At 35.4% G+C, this 21,661-nt stretch overlaps 3 protein-coding genes across 8 annotated transcripts; 2 read left to right on the top strand and 1 right to left on the bottom strand.

Annotated features, from left to right (window-relative positions):
- Positions 1–732: 732 nt before the first annotated feature.
- On the bottom strand, positions 733–5,682 carry LOC102609464 (THO complex subunit 5A-like). Of its 3 annotated transcripts, none has more exons than XR_008055008.1 (9): positions 5,283–5,682; positions 4,907–5,197; positions 4,492–4,828; positions 3,785–4,122; positions 3,402–3,661; positions 2,451–3,054; positions 2,231–2,362; positions 1,450–1,797; positions 733–1,261 (listed from the first exon to the last, which is right to left on the bottom strand). XR_008055008.1 is itself a non-coding variant. In XM_052442125.1 (9 exons), the coding sequence occupies exons 1-8, from the start codon at positions 5,523–5,525 to the stop codon at positions 1,531–1,533; spliced, it is 2,472 nt and encodes an 823-aa protein (XP_052298085.1). In that variant the 5' UTR covers positions 5,526–5,682; the 3' UTR covers positions 733–1,261; positions 1,494–1,530. The 3 variants fall into 3 exon arrangements, 2 of the variants coding, with proteins under 2 accessions (XP_052298085.1, XP_015384324.2); XM_052442125.1 differs by having other exon boundaries at positions 1,494–1,797; XM_015528838.3 differs by lacking the exon at positions 733–1,261 and having other exon boundaries at positions 1,269–1,797.
- A 304-nt stretch (positions 5,683–5,986) lies between these two features.
- On the top strand, positions 5,987–12,756 carry LOC102608303 (uncharacterized). 2 transcript variants are annotated; one of them, XM_006473249.4, is made up of 13 exons: positions 5,987–6,186; positions 6,294–6,339; positions 6,435–6,489; positions 6,577–6,662; positions 7,302–8,103; positions 8,179–8,407; positions 8,494–8,586; positions 8,693–8,862; positions 8,999–9,230; positions 9,682–9,817; positions 10,315–10,409; positions 10,520–10,643; positions 12,430–12,756. In XM_006473249.4, the coding sequence occupies exons 1-13, from the start codon at positions 6,104–6,106 to the stop codon at positions 12,505–12,507; spliced, it is 2,229 nt and encodes a 742-aa protein (XP_006473312.2). In that variant the 5' UTR covers positions 5,987–6,103; the 3' UTR covers positions 12,508–12,756. The 2 variants fall into 2 exon arrangements, with proteins under 2 accessions (XP_006473312.2, XP_024952248.2); XM_025096480.2 differs by lacking the exons at positions 5,987–6,186; positions 6,294–6,339; positions 6,435–6,489; positions 6,577–6,662 and having other exon boundaries at positions 7,302–7,409; positions 7,513–8,103.
- Positions 12,757–17,353: 4,597 nt separating this feature from the next.
- LOC102607337 (uncharacterized) lies at positions 17,354–21,573 on the top strand. 3 transcript variants are annotated; one of them, XM_025096743.2, is made up of 8 exons: positions 17,354–17,688; positions 17,869–18,019; positions 18,149–18,244; positions 18,345–18,998; positions 19,481–19,841; positions 20,123–20,204; positions 20,899–21,156; positions 21,298–21,573. In XM_025096743.2, the coding sequence occupies exons 1-7, from the start codon at positions 17,503–17,505 to the stop codon at positions 21,106–21,108; spliced, it is 1,740 nt and encodes a 579-aa protein (XP_024952511.2). In that variant the 5' UTR covers positions 17,354–17,502; the 3' UTR covers positions 21,109–21,156; positions 21,298–21,573. The 3 variants fall into 3 exon arrangements, with proteins under 3 accessions (XP_024952511.2, XP_006473308.2, XP_006473309.2); XM_006473245.3 differs by having other exon boundaries at positions 17,356–17,688; positions 21,294–21,573; XM_006473246.3 differs by having other exon boundaries at positions 17,358–17,688; positions 17,869–18,013; positions 21,294–21,573.
- Positions 21,574–21,661: the final 88 nt, after the last annotated feature.

Genomic DNA, 21,661 nt, shown 5'->3' with positions numbered 1-21,661 from the left:
TCTACTCGCATTATTAAGAGTAAAATTGGTAAAATTTGACACGATCCGATTATCCAATACGAATACGACATAAATAAATGAGTATGGGTCGTTAAATTTAACACGATTATTAAATAGGTCGGGTCTGTGTTAACACGATTTTTTTCCGTATCGGGTTTGGGTTAAAATTCTTGACCCATTTATCGATTAATGACCCGATTATATTTTCTATTTAAAAATAATTTACATATTCTTATCATTAAAACTCAAATATTAGAGATGATTTTTTTTATTCTTTAAAAGGGTGAATATAAACAATGTTTTATTTATAAAATTTTAAATACATTTAGAGCTTCAATAGTGTAAATGTGTCAAAATTAATAGACATGTATATTTTATAATATTGATATATAATATTATATATATATAATTAAAACTTCAATAGTATAAATGTGTAATATATTAGTAGATATGTATATTTTATAATATCGATAAATTATGTATATATGTATGTACATACGTATGTATGATAATATGTAAATATTTAATGTAACTTTTATTCAATATATAAATATTAAACGGGTTATTGGGTAATCCGATTATTTTTCCGTATCGGGTTTGGATCTCAATATTTTGATACGATTATTAAATAGGTCGGATTTAGGTCGACATAAATTTGACACGACACGAACACGACTTGATGACCCCTTTTACCAGCTCTAATTAAGAGTACAAATTTGCATTAACACTAGATTCTAGTGTAAAGTGGGCTTGGAGCATTTTATTCAAAGTAGGCTTCGGTCATGCTACAGTTCTAGCAGATTATACAATTTCATGACTTAATCGGAAAGTGCAATTTGGTGGGATTCGAACTAGTTATTTCTAACTTGATCGACGGAGGAATGAGAGATCCACAAGACCCATTAAAGTTGCTCAAGAATCCTGTGCCTTTACTATCGAAGAAAGAATAGATGAGGAGCATAAATCACAGGCAATAGAAGTTAGATCCTTAGCAATATTGGTTGACTAATGATACTGGTACATAATTTGCTTCAAGCTGACAAATTGAAAAACTCCACCAATCTCTCCAAGATTTCGGATGATATGAAAACCTTTTGCTTTCTTACGTGGGATGTTAACCATATCCTCTCAACCATATAGTGATACAGCATCCTTTTGTTGCCAAAGTACCAATTGTGCATGTCCATGAGTATTATACATATGCTTTACGACTGATGAGACCTCGGCAAACACTTAAATATGTAGTTTATCTGATTCAGACCTGAAAGTTCAACAACATGCAAGCAAATCAACGGTTTTAGTCTTGATAAATAACATCAAGTGGGACAGGTCAAGTTGTAGATTCACTACTAAAATAGCGGGGAGGGGGGGGGGGGGGGGGGGGGGGGAGAACGACTCAAATATTCTGTTGCACAATGTCATTGCTCAACATAACGACGGCAAGAGTACCTTAGAAAGTTCTTCTAAACCTAATGTAACATTAGTGGGAGTACCGTAGGCACTGTCGTCTTCGGTTCCAAAACTCAACTACTAGTACGGATAGCCAGGAGTGCACTCCATATCCTTCCAGGATATCATCTTCCTCCTGTCCCTTCCTCTAAATGATCTGGCGAGAAGCCTACCACTAACAGGCTTACATAAACCAACATCAAGCACATAAGTACTTTTCCTCTTTTGGGAAGACGGGGACGCCTCATCTACGCAATAGTCAAACAACATTGCAAGACAACGGACTTGATGAGCTAAGATGTAATTTTGTTGATCAGGAGGTACCATCTTTACCATGTGAAGATTGACCTACATGATACAAGATTAAAATGTGAAAATATAGCAGAAAATTTTGCGTGGGCTGTTTAAGAACATAAATATAAGTAGATGCAAGCAAGGAAACGGATAACAATGATAGAATTCCATTGAAAAGGGATCATCTTCTCAGTTGAAAAAATTATTGACAAAAAGCTATGACATCGGAGTAAACCAACTTATAGTACAGAGACATCACAGAACCCATCATAAACTACTGGATATAAGTGTTTTCACCAAAAGCTACCCTCAATTAAATGGTTAAAAACAACAATATTATGGTCTAATACTCTGATTCATCACTTGTCTGAAATTTACTGTTGATTAACTGCAATTAGTTTTAATACCATTCAATGAAAAAATTCCCACAACCTATCATGTCTTAAATTTACTGTTGACAGCTTTTCCCATCTAATCAATCACTAACCTCTCCTTCCATGGCACGAAGCTCATTGAACCACTCAGAATAATCATCCCCATGCTCATGTACTCCAGCAGCGTTCTCAAGACTCACAGCAAAAAGCGGAGGCCTAAGAGGATACTCAGTACTGATCTTGATCTGCCATTTAGCAGAAAAGCATCTTTAATTATTTTTTTTAAATGCCAAAAGAATGAGCAAAATGCAAGAAAAAAGATAATCTACAAACCTTAGCTTCTAAATTTACACTCTTCTTATTTGCATCCATTGTTCGGTTTAAAACAAGAGTGAATTCCTTAACCCCACAATCCACCCATGACTTTTCATTTGTCTCAGAGTGATGAATGGAAGCAGCATTGACTACTTCTGTCTGAATTTGTGCAGGTTCATCCAGTTCACTATCAATGTCAAGCAAGAGATCTGAATCATCATCATGTTTTTTGAAACTTTGAGACCTTGCCTTAGCAGCAGGAGAAATAATGCTCTTAGAAATTAAAGCAAGCTGCCTGGAATGGTCTAAATTAGACCCTTTTGAATGTGTTAGTTTAACATCATTTCCAACAGATGCAGCTTGAAACAGAGAAGGAAGCTCCCCATCTTCCCTTGCACTCTCTAGGTCTTCTTTAGAAGTACCAGATCTTCCATCCATATTAACGTCTAGATATTCCTGAGCTGGCTCTGTATCAATGGTGGGCAAAGAGGAAGTTTGTTCAGGTGGAGGGCCTACAATAGACCAGCTATACAAATTGCATAGTGGGGTATGCAAAGCCCATGGAACTCGTTCACAATTCAAAGTAGGCCATTTACGCTTCATAAGTGAATCAAGCTGTTCCCTGTAAACCATAAAAGAATACCAAAATTTTCAACATAAAGCTTACCTTACCACAAGGACAAAACAAACAAGACAAGAGAGCTACCAAAAAAAGGGAAAAGGTTCTCCAAGCGACAATAAGCACACATGCAATAAACAGGCATAGAAGATAGGTGTTCCAAAAAATGATATAATTAAAGTACTAGACACTTTTCATTATTTAAAAATTCGAATAGCAGTCCTAGCCAAGTAAACAAAACTTGAGAGCTACTGCTCAGATTTGAACACAAGATGTTAAATTGTTTCCTATTGATTTTCTGGTCTTCCCTTCATGATACAGAACTCCAATTTTACAGAACAGTGACTCACACAAGAGCCAGCTCAGCTTTTTTCCGAGAGCGAATTCGTTGCACAACTGTCTGTACCCTATTCTGTTGGCGATATAGTGCTAGGCCAGATACAACTGCATCACTTTTAACAGTCTCACTATTAGAAGTTTCACGACTAGCAAGCAACGGTGAGACTTCCGGTAAGAAATCAATTCCTGCCAAATGCTGGGCCCACTTGTATGGACGCGAAGTTCTCTTTTCATCAAATACCAGGGTATTACCAACAGAGAGCTTGGCTGACTGCATCATCATCCAGAAAAAAATAATATCTTACTAAGGGAAAATGTTACGAAGCATGAGTCGAAAGTTAGCTCATCGATAAATGATCAAGACTTCCAAGGCAAGCAAAAGAAACCCTCATACCTGGTGAGGAAGCTCAAGACCAGTGTCATCAGGAAATAAATTGCACAAGATATCTTTCTCAGTTTCTTCATGTGACGCTTCAATTCCAACACATACAACATTCAATTTGAACAAGTACTCAAACTTCAAGGTGATGAGTTTTGCAGATTTGGGATCGGAGGCCTCATCATCATATATATGAAGGATTATTCTAAGTGGATGAACTTGATGTACTCCTGCCTGGTCAAGACTCTCTTTGCTTGGAACTCTCTTTGGCCGCTTTCTTCTTCTCTGGCCATCATCCTCCTCATCTGGTGCATCATCTTCTAACTTGGAGCTCTCAACATTAGTAGATATACCTGGATCATTATAACTAATGCTATTCAATTTTATTGCTAATGAAAAAGAATAGAGAAGTCACAGTCAAAACATGTATGAAATGTAAAACTATCCCAGACACTAAGGTTGAAAGAAAAATCAAAAAGGCCAAGAAAGGAATTAAACTTTATGATGATAAAAGCTTTCCAAGCCAGCCACTGCGTGTTGGGTTTCTTCAAAACTTCTACAGTTAATACAGAATTGATTTTTTTTGTAGGCTTAAACTAAGGCATTAAATGGCATCATTTCAAGGTTTTATAACTACAATTTGGAATATAGGTTAATTTCATTAAAAAATTGCCAGGAAATTTTCCAGCTATTAACAGCTGAAGAGTAGAACTATTGATTACCAGTGTCCTTAATTGCTTGTTGGCGGGCAAAAGCTTGAGCATCTTTCAAACTTCCAACTATCTCTAGATCTATATTATCACCAAATGCTTCCTTCTGTGCTGTAAACTGTGAGTAAATCACATAGAGAGGTGGTGGAAGTAACTCAGCTGAGTTGAGTTGCTTTATTTTCTTCGTGTGCAAAACCCCTAATTGGCTCTGTATTGGCAACGATGCTTTCTTCAGAGACTTAAGATGTGAAGGAAGACTCGACAAGAACTTTTTCCGATTTGCAATCATCTCCTGTAAACTTTTCTTATGTTGTTCTAGCTTCTCATGAAGCTTGCACAGTTCTTTCCGCTGATATTGCACAATACATCAGTGATAAGTACTTCTAATTTTTTTTTAAAGGTGCCAAATTCTAGGGCTATGAGTTACCTGGTGCAATTCATAATTGAGCCTCTTGAGCATGAGATCATGTGAGATGTCATTAGACAATTTGGAGCCTTTAATCTTCTCTGGTGCGTCACGATGAAATTCTTCTTCGGGCACGAGATCAATGTCAGGATATTTAGACCTGAAGTCCTTGCACGCTTTAATTGCTTTAACATAATGACTCTTTTCATACATCAAATTATGCAGCTGCAGAGTCGTGGAATCCACCGGCGCCTTCGCCCGTTCCGTCTCGGCTTTCACCCGGTCTTCTTCTACTAATAGCGTACGGTTTACCTAAAAAACATGAATAAAATCAAATAAATTAAGCTTAATTTTCTTTTTTAGTCAATGAAAGAGCAAAACCCTAGGGGTAGATGACCTGGCGGAGAGTGACGAAATTGATAAACATTTGAGTGACGAGTTCTCTTAGTTGAGATTTTGGTTTGCTTTCGCTTTTGATTGTTATCATCTCCGATACGATTTCTTCAATCGACGATTTGGTGTCTCTCAGCATTTCGTAAGCCGATATCTGTGTCTTGCTCGGCGAGTTTGTTAACGGTGCGTCTCCTCCTCCGTCAACATCTACCACCATTCCTTCCTCTTCTATCTCGCCGTCTTCCATTCTCTTCAGTTTTTACTTTCCCTCCAAACGAATCCGGCTTACTGTTAGTGTCAGTGCTCCATGAACCCTGACTGCTGGTTTTTAGTAGCCTTGCCTAATTGCCTGCCGCTAGTAACCGGCATTTTTATTTAACATTGAGTTTTTTGTTTAATTGTTGAGCGATTATTATTATTATTATTATTATTCGTTACAGTGACAATATCTATAGAAAAATAAAAATCATATATCACAGCACTCATAAATAATTATATAAATTACGTACCTAATAATAGAAAATTGCTAATTGGACAAAGATTGAATTGGGTTTGCTAACAATAATTTATTAAGAAAAAAATATCAATACCTTTTTTTTAAAAAAATAAAATACACGTATCAATATCATCAATATTAAGAAAAAAAACTGCTATTTTTGGTGATATTTTTGTCACCTTTTTTGGTGGAAAAACTTATCAATAAAACGGGGTCGTTTGGCGGTGCAGAAAACTGAGAAAAAGCGTGCGAAAGCGGGATTGAGGAGAAGTCCCGTTGTTTTTACCGAGTCTGCCCAAAGAAGGATTTGGCTTTCGCGGCTTCACCAAATGGACAGTGTAGAACACGAAACTGAAGCTTCCGCTATTAAAACTCTCGGTTCACTCTTCAAGCTCACCGAAGTTTATTTATGGTGTGTCTCTTTCTCTTTTGCTCTTTAACAAGCTTCATGAAGACTGTATTTCGATTTCATTACGCTCTTTAACCAATTGTGCATTTATTTGTTTCTTCGCTCCAAAGGGACGACGGTTGGCCGAAGACTCCAGAACCAGAACCCTCTGTAACCGTAAGCATCCCTGCTATAAAGTAGCATGCATTTAACTGATTAAAAGCCCTTTTAACTTGGTAATAATTTGAAACTATTTTTGGTTTTGTACACAGAAATTTTGTGAAGATGTTGATGATGCCAGCTCAAACATTGTTTCTACTGCTTTTGGCGAGTGTTTCACTAGTCCTCCATTACATTTTGTCCTTGATCTCATGTCTTAATAACTTAAAAGTCATTGTCCCTTTATATTTGCAGATTCTAATTATTTACCTGAGGATGTAGAATTGTTTGTACAGATGAATGAATTGGGTCTTCCCCTTTCCTTCCAAACTAACAAGGAGGTAACCGGATATCTTACTTTCTTTATTCTGCTTGAAGCAACATATTTGTAAGGGTTTGGGTTTGAGGTTTTCTCATGGATTGCACTTGCTCTGTTGTGATTGACACATCTATGTTTGTTTCATTTTGTAGAAGCCTCTCTCTCTCTCTCTCTCTCTCTCTCTTTCCCCTTCTCCTTCTTGGAAAAATGATTGGCTGTGTCTGTGAAATGGTCTGCTAGGTAGTGTATGAAATAGTTGTGAATTCGGTCATGAACAAGGGGGCTGTCTATGTAGCTAATAGTAGATTGTTCCATTTATGATTGCTGATAATACAGTTATCATCAAACTGAGAGCTATTGTTTTATGTGCGAGATCAGAGCATCTTTGTAGGGCTTAAAGTTTGAGGTTAAGGATATTAGAATGTTGACATTTGAGTGCACTTACCCTTGTTTTCTTTCTTCTCTTTATAGAAGAGACATAGAAGTTGGTGATGTAAGAGTATAACTGCATAAGGGATATATCTCTAGATGATGGCAATGAGAGAAAAAAGAGAAAAAAAAAAAGTAAAAAAGGACTTCTATTTATTGAGTTGAAATATTTTGTCATTGTCCAATTATTCCAGTCTTTGACCTTTTTTCTCTCCCATTGACAATTTTTCAGAAGAGGAATGGCATGACCAGAAAAAATGGGAAGGCTACACACATGAATAGTTCTTTCTGTTGTAATGAAACTAAGGATGAAGCGGAAGAATTGTCCAAAGTGAGCGAGGTGGAGACAGTATTTCCTACTGTTTTCAATGATAGAACAAGAAGTTCTTTATGTTGCATGTCAATACTGGGCCAAAATGAATTATCTCCCTATGATGTTGCAGTGGATGTCAGTGAATCCAAACGCCCCTTAGGTGAAGGAGAAGATTTGGAATGTCCTGGTTGGATTTCTGGTAGTACTCTCAAGAAAAAAATTGGTGATGGGATATCTGATCTTGTGTCAAATGATGATCGGTACTGCGACATTGTACACGATGGCGATGATATGTCCAAAGACACGGCGAGTTCAACTACATTAACAGCTGTAGCTCCAGGATGCGATTTGGAAACTGTATATACTTATAATGGTGATAAAGAGAATGGTGGACATTTTATGGACTGCGACTGCCGAGAAGTGTCATTACTGGCAGATTGTGATAAAGAATGTGAGGGTTTGTGCAAAAGTAACAGTGCTGAGCAGCCACTGGTAGCTGACTCAGTTTTGGATTCCTCGAGCTACGAATTGACCAACTATGATGAAGTTGGCAGTTATGATTGCACTGATGCTTTTGGGGATTGGAATGTGTATTGGGACTCTTTCTACATGAGGAACTACTTCTACAACACTAAAACTCTTGTATCTACTTGGAACCCACCCCCAGGTGCGGAACATCTTGCATTTATTGACAATCCAGATAACTCTAGTGACATGACAGGTGAGGTGACTGCAATGATTGTTAGGCCTTCCATTTCTTGTGTCTGCTCTGAATCAGCAGATTTATGTGTTTCAGATAATAATGTGAAGTCCTTTGAGGCATCCTTCAATGGTGATGGACTAGTAGATCAACCACTAGAGAAGCCACCAGTGCAATGTGTACAAGCAGCTAATGACTTAATGTCAAACATAACTGTACCAATGATAAGCCACTCTTCAGATCACCCTGATGGAATTCATGTGGTCACTGAAAGCTCAAGTGATCCCATATGCTTGTTGTCAGATGCTCAGGAGCATGGCCACAGGTAACTTGTCTTCCTTATGCTTACTTCATTCTCTCTCTCCTCTTTTCCTCAAAATGATTTTTTAGTTCTTTTTAATTTCTTCACAGCCAGGAGAACAAAGTGAAGCTTGGTCTTGATGAACTCAGTAGCCATATGCAATGCAGTCATGATGCAACCTTTCAGGTATCAGATGATAAAAGGTAGAAAAAAGAAGCATGATCTTGGCTTCCCCATTTCAGATTCTCAGTTAGACCACCCAAATAAAGCTTCATTGTTCTAGCTATTGACATCCGATTCTTATTGCAGCTTGACCAGTGCACTCACTGAAGCAGTTTCCGATGGTGACGCTATACAGCTAGGATCAATGGATTCTGTAATGGATAAATTGGATGTCCAACTTGACCCTTCCACAACCAAACGAAAAAAGAAAGCGAGACGAAGACGTGCACTAAGGAAATTGACTAATGCAAATGAAGGTTCGTGTCCTCAATTTTCCTCTGCTCTCATCTGTATATAGACATGAAGTACTAAATATAAGCAGCAGTGAGTTGCTTACTTGTCTGGTATATTGCAAACCGAAAATTTAAACATGACTTTGTACTGCTTTTGCAGAGCTTCAACTTCAAGGGTTGATTGAAGAGTTTCCTTCCAACATCAGCAAATACTGGTGTCAGAGATACTTATTATTTTCTAGATTTGATGATGGTATAAGAATGGACGAGGAAGGATGGTTTTCTGTCACACCCGAGCCCATAGCTCGGCATCATGCGGTCCGTTGTGGTTGTGGAATCATAGTCGATTGTTTTACTGGAGTTGGTGGGAATGCCATACAATTTGCTCGGAGGTATGTTACTTACACTCTCTAATGTTACTTAAACCACTCTGTATCTTGAATAAGACTGTATGATTGTAGTAGTTTTTAACATATCTGGTCTTCTGGATGTTTATGCCTATTATCACCCTCCCCAAAATTTATGTTGCATCCAGGAATATTCACTGCATAAATCTACCATGCTTTATTTCGTTGGATACTCTATTCTGACTGTTTCTTTCACTTCAACTGCTTGATCAGTCATATATGAACTTGTCTGATGGTCTAGCAGTAACCTGGCAACAGTCGAAACAATTTTAATGTCACTTGTAAGGGTGCAGTTTATGAAGAATATTCAGCTTATTCATATGTGAAAGGGAAACCTGTTTTATTTTCATTTCAAGGATGTTTAACTGTGGACATAGTGCTTTTGCTGCATCGACCAAATGTCTGCTCTTGATGTTTGCTTTATTTTCTATCTCAGGAGCAAACATGTTGTTGCAATTGATATTGATCTGAAGAAAATTGATTATGCATGTCATAACGCAACCATCTATGGAGTCCTTGACGAGATAGATTTCGTTCTGGGGAACTTTTTCACCTTAGCTCCAACATTGAAGGTATCAAAGCTTTATCAACACCATTGACAGTTTTTATGGTGTTGTTATCAGTGTTCTTTGGTTTTTGTTATTCTTGTATGTCGATTGTCACCATTGACAGTTTTTATGGTGTTGTTATCCGTGTTCTTTGGTTTTTGTTATTCTTGTATGTCGAGTGCCACAAAATCCTTGAGCTAATATTTTTATCCTTTTCCCCTTCATCTGCAATCTGCTGTCTTGTTTTTGGTTCAGTTTTTTGTGAACTTAAATTTCAAGTGTTTTTTAGAAATGTTTATGGTGCCATGGAGATTGAGAATCCACTTTAAATTTTCATATAATTCCATAGTATCAGTAGCATATCTAGAATCATTCTTAGAAAAGGGAAGGTTATAAATGATTATGATATTTTTGGCCGGAGAAAAGGATCGGTCTACTTGATACCAGTGTATCAAAAATGAGGGTCACTAAAATATTTCTTTTATCTAATTTCTTCAGAATCTAAATTTTCAATGATGCAGGCTGATACAGTCTTTTTGTCTCCTCCTTGGGGTGGTCCTGATTATGCTAAAGTGAAGACATATGACATTCAGACAATGCTTAAGCCTCGTGATGGGTATATCCTTTTTATCTAAACATTTTGTGTCAATGCATTTTATTTGTTTCCGTATTTAGCCCCCTTTCACAAAGCTTGTGTCCATAACGCACTGATATGTACTTGTGCAGGTATTCTCTCTTTGACTGTGCAAAGGGCATTGCCTCAAGAGTTGTCATGTTTCTCCCAAGAAACGTCAATCTAAATCAATTGGCAGAATTGGCTTTATCTGCCGTTCCTTCATGGTCATTAGAGGTAGTATTACATTCATCACGCAGTTCTATATATAACCCAGAATTTTTTATTATTCTAGGCAAATTTACAAAATTATTGTCAATATTTATGTGAACGCGGGTGCATATAAAGAAATAAGAAATCACAAATAAAAAAATGCGACATTAAAACTCTTCGCACAATATATATATCTAATAAAAGATTGACAACAATGAAATAAATAAGCTTATAATATATATTATTAAAATTGCACCGTGAAAAAATTATTTTTGAAATCCCTTTTAATTTAAATTATTGAGAATGTGAAATCTTTAAATAATTTGATATAATGGAAAGAAAATGAGTGATTATGATTGTGAAGGAAATAAACCATGAAAATATGAAAATGTTAATTGCTACTATATGTTATTTTTTTAACTTTTTATATTAAAATATCTCTATAGTCATAATATTGGGACTAAACTAATTTAATTGTTATGAGGAGGTTATAACTTATTAGAGGTGTAGTTATAAAATTATTTTTTTGACTTGTGTAGTTCTCGTGATACAAAGATAAAGTATGCACTATATTAATAATTGAGGATATGAAATTCAATGTATAGATAATGAAAAAAGAAATAGACATAATTTTAAGAAATTAATATTTGTATTTATGTAGTGTTGGGAATATGCGAAGCTATTTTAAAAGTTTAAATGTTTGCATTATCTTTCCTATTTTTCTCTCAATGTAAATTCTATAAATATTGTCTAAGGATTTGGTAACGACTCAATAATAAATCATTGTCCCAAACAACTTTTGAAGAAATATTTATTCCATCTTACACTTTTAATATAATAAATCATATATATTTTTTACAACATACAAATAATTATTACTAAGTGAAGGGCAATTTCTTAAGAGGGAATCTAGAAAATTATTATAATGCGAAATTTATTCCTATTTATTATTGGCCCAAATGAAGACTGTAATTTTTTATAATTACATGAATGTTATTCTTATATAGAGTATCTCTATAAAAAAGTTTTACTGTAATATTGGTGATAATGTTGTAGTATATTCATATACTTTACTTTTAATTAGAACTTTTTTATAATAAGTTAAAGCAGTAATAACATTTTAGTCGCCTAATGATTTTAATTTATTCAATAAATATATAATTTAATAATTTTATAAAATAAGTCACTCACTTCAATTGAATATATATATATATATATGCATACATTTGTTGGGGGGGGGGGGTGTTGTGTGTCGATATATATATATACAATTTTGAATTAGGTACATACTTAAAAACAAAATAAAAAGTCTATTATCATAAAAAAATGAATAAAACATAAGGAGGTATGAATGATTTTTTACGGGGCTAGTCAGACTGTAGTTATACTATTCCTCATCAACAGATGGGTAATTGATGGGCTGGGAGTGTGCGGTGACCTAAAAATTGATGCTTAGTTATCCATGAGACAATAGTGTTGGATCATATTTTGGATTAGTAAGAGGTGGCGGCGTCAGCCCCTTTGCATTGCCCCATCTAAAATGGTAGTTAAGGCTTTATTTAAGTTTTAATCATTTAGGCTATGATACTTTTTGAGTACAGTAGTAACAGCAGTTTTTACTTAAACATCATTGTATGGAGATACATACTCCTTCCCTGGAAATTCTTGAAGTGTAATCTACCAATTCCTCAGATTAGACTCTTTTGTGTACTTATGAATGAGCGGTTTAAAGTATGCATTGCTTTAGTCAAAATTTAAAATATCATTGATGTTGTTCGGTAATCATATTGTATTCCTATGTCCTTACCAGGTTGAGAAGAACTTTTTGAATGGTAGGCTGAAGGCAATAACTGCTTACTTCAATAGAACGGCAGTTAGAGAGCAATGAACAGCTGGGTTCACGTGGGGGTGAGAGAGAGCATATGGAGGAGCTGGTATCAGTATTTTGTGAATGTTGACCGTTGCTGTTGTCGATGGAGTTATCTAGTGTACAGTTTAGCGTACTATTTCATATGTCTTATGATTGATTGGCTGGTTGTATCATCAGAGTGTGAGCAAATGCTATAGTGTTCGTACCAAGAGAGAATATAGATGATAACTGAAATGACCATAATCAAACTGTCTTTTTTTCTTTTTCTTTTTCTTTTTTTTTTTCCTTTTACCCCCCTATTTGGAACATTTTCTTATCTTGTTACCAGATGTCACATAAACAGACACAAGTTACTCGGTGTGTATACAAAATTAGCAAGGGCTTCCACACGGTAGCCAGCGCGAGTCTGTCAAAGTGACGGTGCGTCAAGTCTACTGAAAGAGGTTCTTTAACTGGAATTGAACACCGGTTGGGACTCAGATGTGTTGTCAGTCCAGCTACCTCGAATTGGGTCCGTAGTCATACAACCACTACCCTATCTTTCTCTCTGTAATTTTTTCAATTTTTTTTTTTTAAAAAAAAATTGACAACGTTATGCAATTGTGAGCGCTCTGCCTCATCTGCTCTCGTCAACAACTTTAGCGATTACAATCCAAACATACGAATTTCATGTGAACAAATAGTAAGTTATGGAGAGATCTTACGTTTGAACATTGCATTCAGACAGGGAGTTCGTCTTTGATCTTGTGAGCATTGACTGTTGATAAAAATAAAATAAAATAAAAATAAAACAAATGTGGAGTTTGTTAGGAGATGTGGAACTAGGGAGTTCAAATATGAAATATGATTGACAACAACTTATGACCAAAAGGGTCTCTCACATTCTTGGGATGATGATCTGTGACGTTCATTTATCATCTTGTAGAACCATTGAATCAAATTTGTAGGGAAAAATTATACTTTTTATCTTCCAAGTCTAATTTGGAAGTTGGATTTATTTAAATACTGAAGGGTGTGTTTGGTAATGTATTTTTTAAATTGATATTTTTGTATTTATTTTATAATATAGATATGATTAGTATTTGAAAATTGAAAAAATGAAAGGTTGTTTCTCTAAAAATATAGGAACATTAAAATATAGTGAATATATATATATATATAGATATATAATTTAATAGATCCACTAGCAATTATATTTCTACGTCAATACAAGAAACAAAATGAACAAGAGAGGAAAAGGGCAGTACTGGCAGAGCAGGACACACAATCGGCATGTAATTATATATAAAAGTGGTGATGGCTTCCATAAACGAAGTGAACAAAAATTCTACGTTTTCTAACCTGGTTTTGTCAATATTGTAAAAGGGGTATGATTTATTTTCTTAAAAATAAAAAAGGTCATCGTTACTGAGGCTTACCAAACACTTTTTTTTTTTAAAAAAAATATTTTCTTGTTCTTGTAAAATAGAAAATGAGTGCGCCCCTTAATTTGTAGGGTTAATCGTACAATAACATTGCATTGATTTTTTTTTTCATTTGAAATTAAATTACATGAGTATTATGAAACAGAAAATTATGTAGATTAATTATGTAGTTTCACATTCCACCTTCGACAATCCATTCCTACAAGAAACCAGGGGTGGGCACGGTTCGGTTCGATTCGAAATTAAGTAGAACCGATTTAAATCGGTTATTTTATAAAAAGAACCAAACTCAATAAGAACCGAATTCAAACGGTTCTTTTCGGAACGGTTCGGTTCGGTTCGGTTTTTTCAGTTCTGGATCTATTGGGCCTATTTTGAATTTTTAAATTTTTAGCCTATTGAGCCTCATGAATGTAATAATTTTTTTCAATAATTAATTTATCCTAATTTTATTACAAATATTAACAATAAATACAAAGTATTCAAAACACATTTTATCACTAATATCTTACTAACTATTAATAAGATACTCTCAAAATATGAAATATTAAAATTTCAAAATACATAGCCAAACTCCAATACTCCATCTATATAAACATAATCATAATATTATAAAGAGAAATAACACATGTTTGATTTGAATAAAATCAAAAAATAATTCGGTTTTTCAATTCAGCTAAGTGAACCGAATAACGAACTGACATTTCGGATTTTTTTACAAACGGTATTTGATTTTTAAAAAAAATAAAAACCGAACCGAATTAGAAAAAATCGTCGGTTCGATTTGATTTTTTTAACACTACGGTTTTTTTACCCACCCCTACAAGAAACTGGTCCATATTTGGTTCAAAAAAATAATTGAAGATTTCTATTGAACGCGTCGAGTGTCAGAACTCTTAAAGAAAATAAAAACCCACGGTTGGGTTGGGTCCTCAATCTACTCTAGAAAAACACAACCAACCTAACATTAGATCTGAAATTAACTGCACGACGACTGTGTTTCATTCAGGTCACATGTGATGGCGGAGTAAAAGACACTCATCTCCTCATCTGACTAACATATTCAAGGCCCTTAACTCAATTTACCAAAGCATTTATGCTTTCTGTCAATTTATTTACCAATTTCATAGTTACTAATTTTATTTCATCACCAATTTCACCGACAGTAGACGAAAAATAAAATGATAAGAGGTGGTGTTTGGCGTATAAACAATAAAACAGTTGAAGGTGTACACTAACATTATTATTAATTGAAAAATTATATTTTTACCATTTTTATTTTGTCATATGTATATTAATTATAAAAAAATTGATATATTTTATACATCACCTATGTTTTTAAATTTATATTAATCAACAATTTTATTACTAATACTATTAGAATCCGTTAAAAATCTAAGCAAAAATAATCATATATTCAAAAGTAACGAAATTTAAAATTATAAAAGAAGCACAATTATAGACAGACAAAAAAATTCGTTGAACAGACTTTTAACTTTTATGATGAATAATGATCTTTTAACTACATTTATAAATTTTATAATTTTTAAAAGATAAAACAGTGATAGTGCATAAATAATTTTCATTATTTAATTTATATGACTAGTTTTTTTTATTAATTGTTTATTACGGCATCACCCGGTTTGACCGGCGGGAGGGCAGGCTGTCCCCTGTCCAGCTGGCGGCATCTTTGTCGAGGGCTATTACTGACCATACGTGATTTGTCAATTGACAACAACAACAACTACTATGACAAAAAGAAAGATTTGCCATTACCTATCTCCTTTCCTTTTCGTGATCAAATTTTCAGGATTCCTCTACATGTTTTGTACTGACGACTGTCTTTTATTAAAAAAAAAAGAAAAGAAAATAATTATGCCTTTGCACGGCGATGGTAGGCGTGGCAGAAAAATAGTAAGTAGATTGGATGGCTTTTTGAGTCTGAGCACCCGCCGCGGCACGCTTTATGGGGACAGATGGATATGGTAAACCACTCGTCGACTCTTTGGCTTTGCTGCTGTTTCTAGAGGAAACACGGGCCACTTCACCACCGATTTCCTGTTATATTCATTAACCCTTGGCAATTTGAAGGGGATGATTAATTATGACTAACGTGGATTTACGGAACAACAAAATCTGCTTTGTCTTTAAATTTTAATTTCAACGCGAGTTTGCCTCAATTATGGTCATTATTATATTAGCCCCGATAATACACAAATGGAGCTAACCTATTCAGCTTATAAAGTTTTTGTTAGATGTTTATTTAATAGTTGATTTGTAAATCAATTCTTTTTTTTTTACTCTCATGGGTAATTGTATTCAAAATTTTATACTCTATTTCGTATAACTTTTTAAATATATGTTATTTAAATGAAATTTTTGTTAATAAAAATTTTGTAAATTGAGCTTTTACTAAAAAATATAAATTATTTGATTGTCAATGATAAATTTTATTAAAAATTATAAAATTATTTTAATAAATAAATTTTTAAATATTATGTTATGAAAGAATTAAAATAAAGTTGTCAAATGATAATTTAGGTATTTAATATTTTAATATTTTTTAATTTTTACTCTTAAAATTTAAATTTTGAGCTTTTACTAACTTATTCAATCTTCAAAAATTTTATTTTAAAAAATTACCAAACAACAATAAAATTATAAAATTAAATAAACACTCATGATTATTAAATAAACTCTTATTTTCTTTTATAATTTTTTTACGAGTACACGGGAGTACACAAAATAGTTACGCTTTCTCATAAACTCATAATATTATTTTATTTTTCTGAGCCCAGGCAGAATAATTGTTTTAAAATAATATTTTGACTCAAAAAATTGCTTGATTTGATGGATGTAGCGGCGCGATCAAAATATCAAATCCATTTCTAAAAAAAAAAATTCTGATAACGGTAAAATTACATCACATACACGTCATTTCCAGAAACGACGCTTTTTGTCTTTGATTGTTCAAATTATTACCCCTTTTTTAAAAAGAAAAAAGAACACGGACACAATTACCGCCCGCCCTTTCAAAAAGATGAACATTTTTTCTGGCCATCCATAATCAAATTGAAATTGATTCAATATTTGAAAAAGGAAATAATCTGAAATAGAATCCAAGGGTCCCACACTCGTTTACATATGACAGTCAAGGCAATGATGGAGCGACCAAAACATTAAAAGCAGCAACCCCCACTTACCACTCACTCATTCGCTCCACTCCGTTAACAGAAGCAATTAAACAAACAAACCTCGCCGGTCATTGTCCTTAATTTTTCTTTGAAAATTCCTTGATAATACTTTTTATTTTAAACGAAAGAAAACAAAAGCCGAATCATATTGTCATTTTCTCCGTTTTTGTTTATTTATTTATTTATTATTATTATTACTACTTAAATATATATTAAAAAAAGTGAGCGAGGCACGGGGGGGAGTAAGGAGTTTCCTTCTTTTATATACCCGCCATATTTTCATACTCCTTCAGAAAAATAGATTTTATAAGCTAAAAAGAGAATCTCGGTCGCTACTCTTCTGGTGGCTGGAGTGAGGTTACAGGTTAGGGGTGAATGTGAACTCGAGTTTCAGAATGCCGGAGCTAGGATTTCAGGAGCAGAGGTCGGCGTACAGAGCACGTGACTCCAGCCCAGACTCTGTCATATTCACCCTTGAATCCAACTTCAGTCTATTTTCTTCCGCTTCGGCGAGTGTTGATCGCTGCTCTTTTGCTTCCGATGCTCACGATCAGGACTCTCTCGCTTCTGAAATATCTCTGGTAAGTGGTAACATACATACAGATCACTCTGCATTGTCTCTGAGATCTGTCTCTCGTAGTTATAAAGCCATACCATTATATAGCATGTGGCCCGGCTGGCTGCTGGCTGGCTTTGAAGCTCGCTACCTTTTCCAGTTGTTAATTTGGTTTTGCTGCACCTTTTACTTCGGATGAGTGCAGCATTTGGGAGAACGTGAGCGGCAGGAGAGTTTAAGTGGAAGTGGTGGTCCAGATCGAGATCCAGATCCGAACAAAGTAGTCACAACAACGCAACAACGCAATAAGCACATTCGTCGTCTCTCTAAAAAAGCCGAACAGGTGAAAGGTACAGGTACTCGGATCCTTTTCTTTTTTTCATTTTAAATATAAAGCTAATGACACAAAAACAAAAGAAAGTCAGGACTCACCAGGCCCGCCTCCTTTCGTCTCACTGTTTTCCTTCAATTATAATTATAACTAGCATCTCGTGCTCAAAAAGAAGACAGCGTTGCTACTGCAGAAGACGATAATAGAACCTTAGATTCAGCCAGAAATTCATTTTCTCAATCTCTCAAAGGTAACCCCGATCGAAACGAATTCCTCTGTATTTTAAATTAAAATATTGACATTTTTACTTATGGCTAATGAGATGATAATCTACTTGTTTGTTTGTGTAGAGTGCCAGGAGAGGAGATTGAGAGCCGAAGCTCTTTCGAGGAGAAGACCTGCTTCTCTAGATCTGAACAATGCTACTTTCATTTCTTCTCCACGCTTGGGGGCTATGAAGAAAAGCTCTAATTTGTCGCGCAAGACGGGTACATTTCCCAGTCCAGGAACACCGAATTACAGGAACGCAAGTGTTGGGATGCACAAGGGTTGGAGTTCGGAGAGAGTACCTTTGCAGACAACTGGGAATAGGAGGCAAGTGGGTGCTGCACTCTTGCCTTTTAATAACGGAAGGACGTTGCCTTCGAAATGGGAAGATGCTGAGAGGTGGATACTCAGCCCTGTTGCCGGTGACGGTGTTGCAAGACAATCTTATGTAGCTCCTCAGAGGAGGCCAAAATCTAAGAGCGGCCCCCTTGGTCCTCCTGGGCTTGCATATTATTCATTATATTCGCCTGCAATGCCGATGTTTGATGGGGGCAATTTTGTCAACTTCATGGCGGGTTCTCCATTCTCGGCTGGTGTAATAGCAGCTGATCGATTGGCAATTCAACCTGGCGCTCATGCCGGAAATTTTCCTGTGAGTATGGAGCCTTGCATGGCGCGCTCGGCCAGTGTTCACGGCTGCACGGAGACTCTGAATCCACCATCATTGCCCCCACAAGGTATATGATCTTAGACTTAATGATTTGAGCTTCAGCGTCCTCTAATTTGACATTATGGAGTTCTATTGGTTAATTTTTTCACCATTAGCAGTAACTTATGGAGTAATTGTGATTGTTACAAAGTTATTGGATTTTTTATCAATTTAGGTTGTCATAATAATTTAGGAACTGCTATTAACATGCCTTTCTGTATGGTAATTGCATGAAGAACCTTTTTATGTCCAGACAAGAGACAATTGGTATTTCACGTTACAATGTTTGTTGGTTGTACTGGTTAAATTGAATTTTGGAACCAGCCATATACTCTGTCAACAGCTGAACCATTAGTCCTTAATATTGATATGGACAAAATACCTTGTCTGGGCTCTTACATATTATCTTGGGAAGTTGGAGAATTTACTGATCATTGGCATTTCTGTTTTATACCTGTTGGAGTTTCAAATATCTGATATTGGAATCTTGGTGTTTAATCTAACTTACAGATGAAAAGATTAATGGGCTCAAGGATGCTGCCACTGATATTTCTTGTACTATTTCAAGAAGGGACATGGCGACTCAGATGAGCCCTGAGAGTGGCTCTTACTCATCTCCCAAAAGGATGTTGCTCTCTGCCTCCACTCCGTCTGCCTTACCTATTGCGGAAATCCAGAGCGTTCGTTCCTCTAAATCAGATGTGAGGGATGTGCAGGTAGATGAAAAGGTTACTGTGACTAGATGGTCCAAGAAACATCGAACTCGAACCTCTGGGAAGAGCTCAGAAATTGTTGATGACTGGAGAAAGAAAGCCGCGGATGCTCAAACTTCAGCTTGGGATATTACAGAATCGACGAAGACCATTTCAAAGTATGTTTTCTTAATCGAAGAAATACTTATTGTCCCTTTGCATTTTTAAGTTAGTTAATGAGGATGACTGATCTGGAAGTGATTAAAGACCTAGAAAATCAGTAATTGAAATCTTGTAGATAAGGAAGACGGAATCCTCACCTCGTCAAGCACTATCGGCACTTAAGCCAGAAAACACAGAATTCCTGAATTATTAATAAAAATGTCTGCATTATTTTTTTCAAACTCAATCCAGTCCCCAGGAAGACCATTGTCAGATTATGTTTTTCGGCTTTTGATAGGATCAAAAGAGAGGAACTCAGAATCACAGCATGGGAAAACCTGCAGAAAGCAAAAGCTGAGGCAGCAATTCGAAAACTGGAGGTTCTTCACTCTTTTTTCTGCCTTCTATTTGTTTGTTACTCTTGGAATGCACTTGACATTTACTGCTAAGCATGAATCCTGTTTCTTTTAATGTTTATTAATAAAACTTGCTAAAAAATTTGTGTTAAACACATTCTTAAAACAAGGTGTTATCTTATAGCCTTCTTAGGATTTTGTTTGGAATTTATATTTGGAAGAATAGTCCTCCTTCAGATAAATAGCAGGCAATTGGATTTGACAGAGCATTTGTGATGATCTCTTGATCCCAATCTTGCCATCCTGCAGTTTCAGTCCTTAATATTGTATATTGGAAAAATGATTGAGGGCGTCTATGAAGAATTCTATGAAAAACAAGTAAAAACAGAGAAAAAGTAACAAGAAAGGAAACATTTAAAATTATGTGGATTTTCGATATAAAATTTTTGTTTCCTTTATTTTCTTCCTTTGAATGATCTACACTGATCTTGATCTATTTGATGTTCTCTGAATTCTTAATCTTTTATGTCCGCAATTACTTCTTTTTTTTTAAGAAATAGAAGACATTTCATGGTGACATCTGGATTACAGATTGGTGCTTTAAATTTTTTAAAAAAATCACAAGGCATGCATTTTTGGCCCTATGTTCCACAAACCTGGGTTTTGCATGACATCGGCCTTTGTGCTGTTGCTATGGTTGACTAACATATGATCTCAGATGAAGCTGGAAAAAAGGCGGTCATCATCTATGGATAAGATTATGAACAAGCTAAGATCAGCTCAAAAGAGAGCTCAAGAAATGAGAAGCTCGGTGGTTGCCGCCAACCAAGACCATCAAGTTGCTAGGACTTCACACAAGGCTGTATCATTCCGTAGAACCCGCCAGATGGGTTCCTTGAGTGGTTGCTTCACCTGCCATGCTTTCTAAGATGTTATCTATCCATCTGGTTCTCTAAATTATCAGTCTGAAAAGCAGGTAATTATTACTTGATTATTATTTCAGAACTGTAACTACAATTCTTTTGTTATTTTTCAAAGAACAAATGATCAACTGCGTTAATGTTAAACATGACAAGTTGATACTAACGCAATGTCTGTTTCATTTCTGGCCAGATAGGATCTGGCAGTTGGAATGCAAGAAGATCAATGGCACATAAAAGATGGCAACTGGTAACCACATCGGCACTAAATTAGTGTTGATGCAGTTTTGTAGGGACACGACAGTTTCTTGGTCAGAATTCTTGTATGAGCTGCAACATCACGGTTGCCACATTCCAGGGAATTTAATGTTCCAATGAAAGGAATTCCCGAATTAATCATGTATGAATGTATGTATGTACATCAGTCTTTGAACTTTCGTTATTGTGTTAATGTGCTTTTACAATTGGAAGCAGTATCATTAGTGCTGGGAAGTAGCGATGATAAGTAAATCCAGGGCACCTTAATTGTTGTGTGGATAGATACTTTGAAATTCTTCAACT

The sequence above is a fragment of the Citrus sinensis genome, chromosome 5 (assembly GCF_022201045.2).
Source record: "Citrus sinensis cultivar Valencia sweet orange chromosome 5, DVS_A1.0, whole genome shotgun sequence".
In the NCBI taxonomy this organism is placed as follows: Eukaryota; Viridiplantae; Streptophyta; class Magnoliopsida; order Sapindales; family Rutaceae; genus Citrus; species Citrus sinensis.
This window is presented reverse-complemented; position numbering and strand designations above follow the sequence as displayed.

Coding starts and splice junctions, on each gene's coding strand:
- LOC102609464 (XM_052442125.1), bottom strand. CDS start 5,525: ATGGAAGACGGCGAGATAGAAGAGGAAGGAATGGTGGTAGATGTTGAC. Junction 5,198..5,282: donor ATTTCGTCACTCTCCGCCAG/GTCATCTACCCC, acceptor CATGTTTTTTAG/GTAAACCGTACGCTATTAGT. Junction 4,123..4,491: donor ACAAGCAATTAAGGACACTG/GTAATCAATAGT, acceptor ATAATGATCCAG/GTATATCTACTAATGTTGAG.
- LOC102607337 (XM_025096743.2), top strand. CDS start 17,503: ATGCCGGAGCTAGGATTTCAGGAGCAGAGGTCGGCGTACAGAGCACGT. Junction 17,689..17,868: donor TCGCTTCTGAAATATCTCTG/GTAAGTGGTAAC, acceptor GGATGAGTGCAG/CATTTGGGAGAACGTGAGCG. Junction 20,205..20,898: donor CAGCAATTCGAAAACTGGAG/GTTCTTCACTCT, acceptor ATATGATCTCAG/ATGAAGCTGGAAAAAAGGCG.
- LOC102608303 (XM_006473249.4), top strand. CDS start 6,104: ATGGACAGTGTAGAACACGAAACTGAAGCTTCCGCTATTAAAACTCTC. Junction 6,340..6,434: donor AACCAGAACCCTCTGTAACC/GTAAGCATCCCT, acceptor TTTTGTACACAG/AAATTTTGTGAAGATGTTGA. Junction 8,863..8,998: donor ATTGACTAATGCAAATGAAG/GTTCGTGTCCTC, acceptor CTGCTTTTGCAG/AGCTTCAACTTCAAGGGTTG.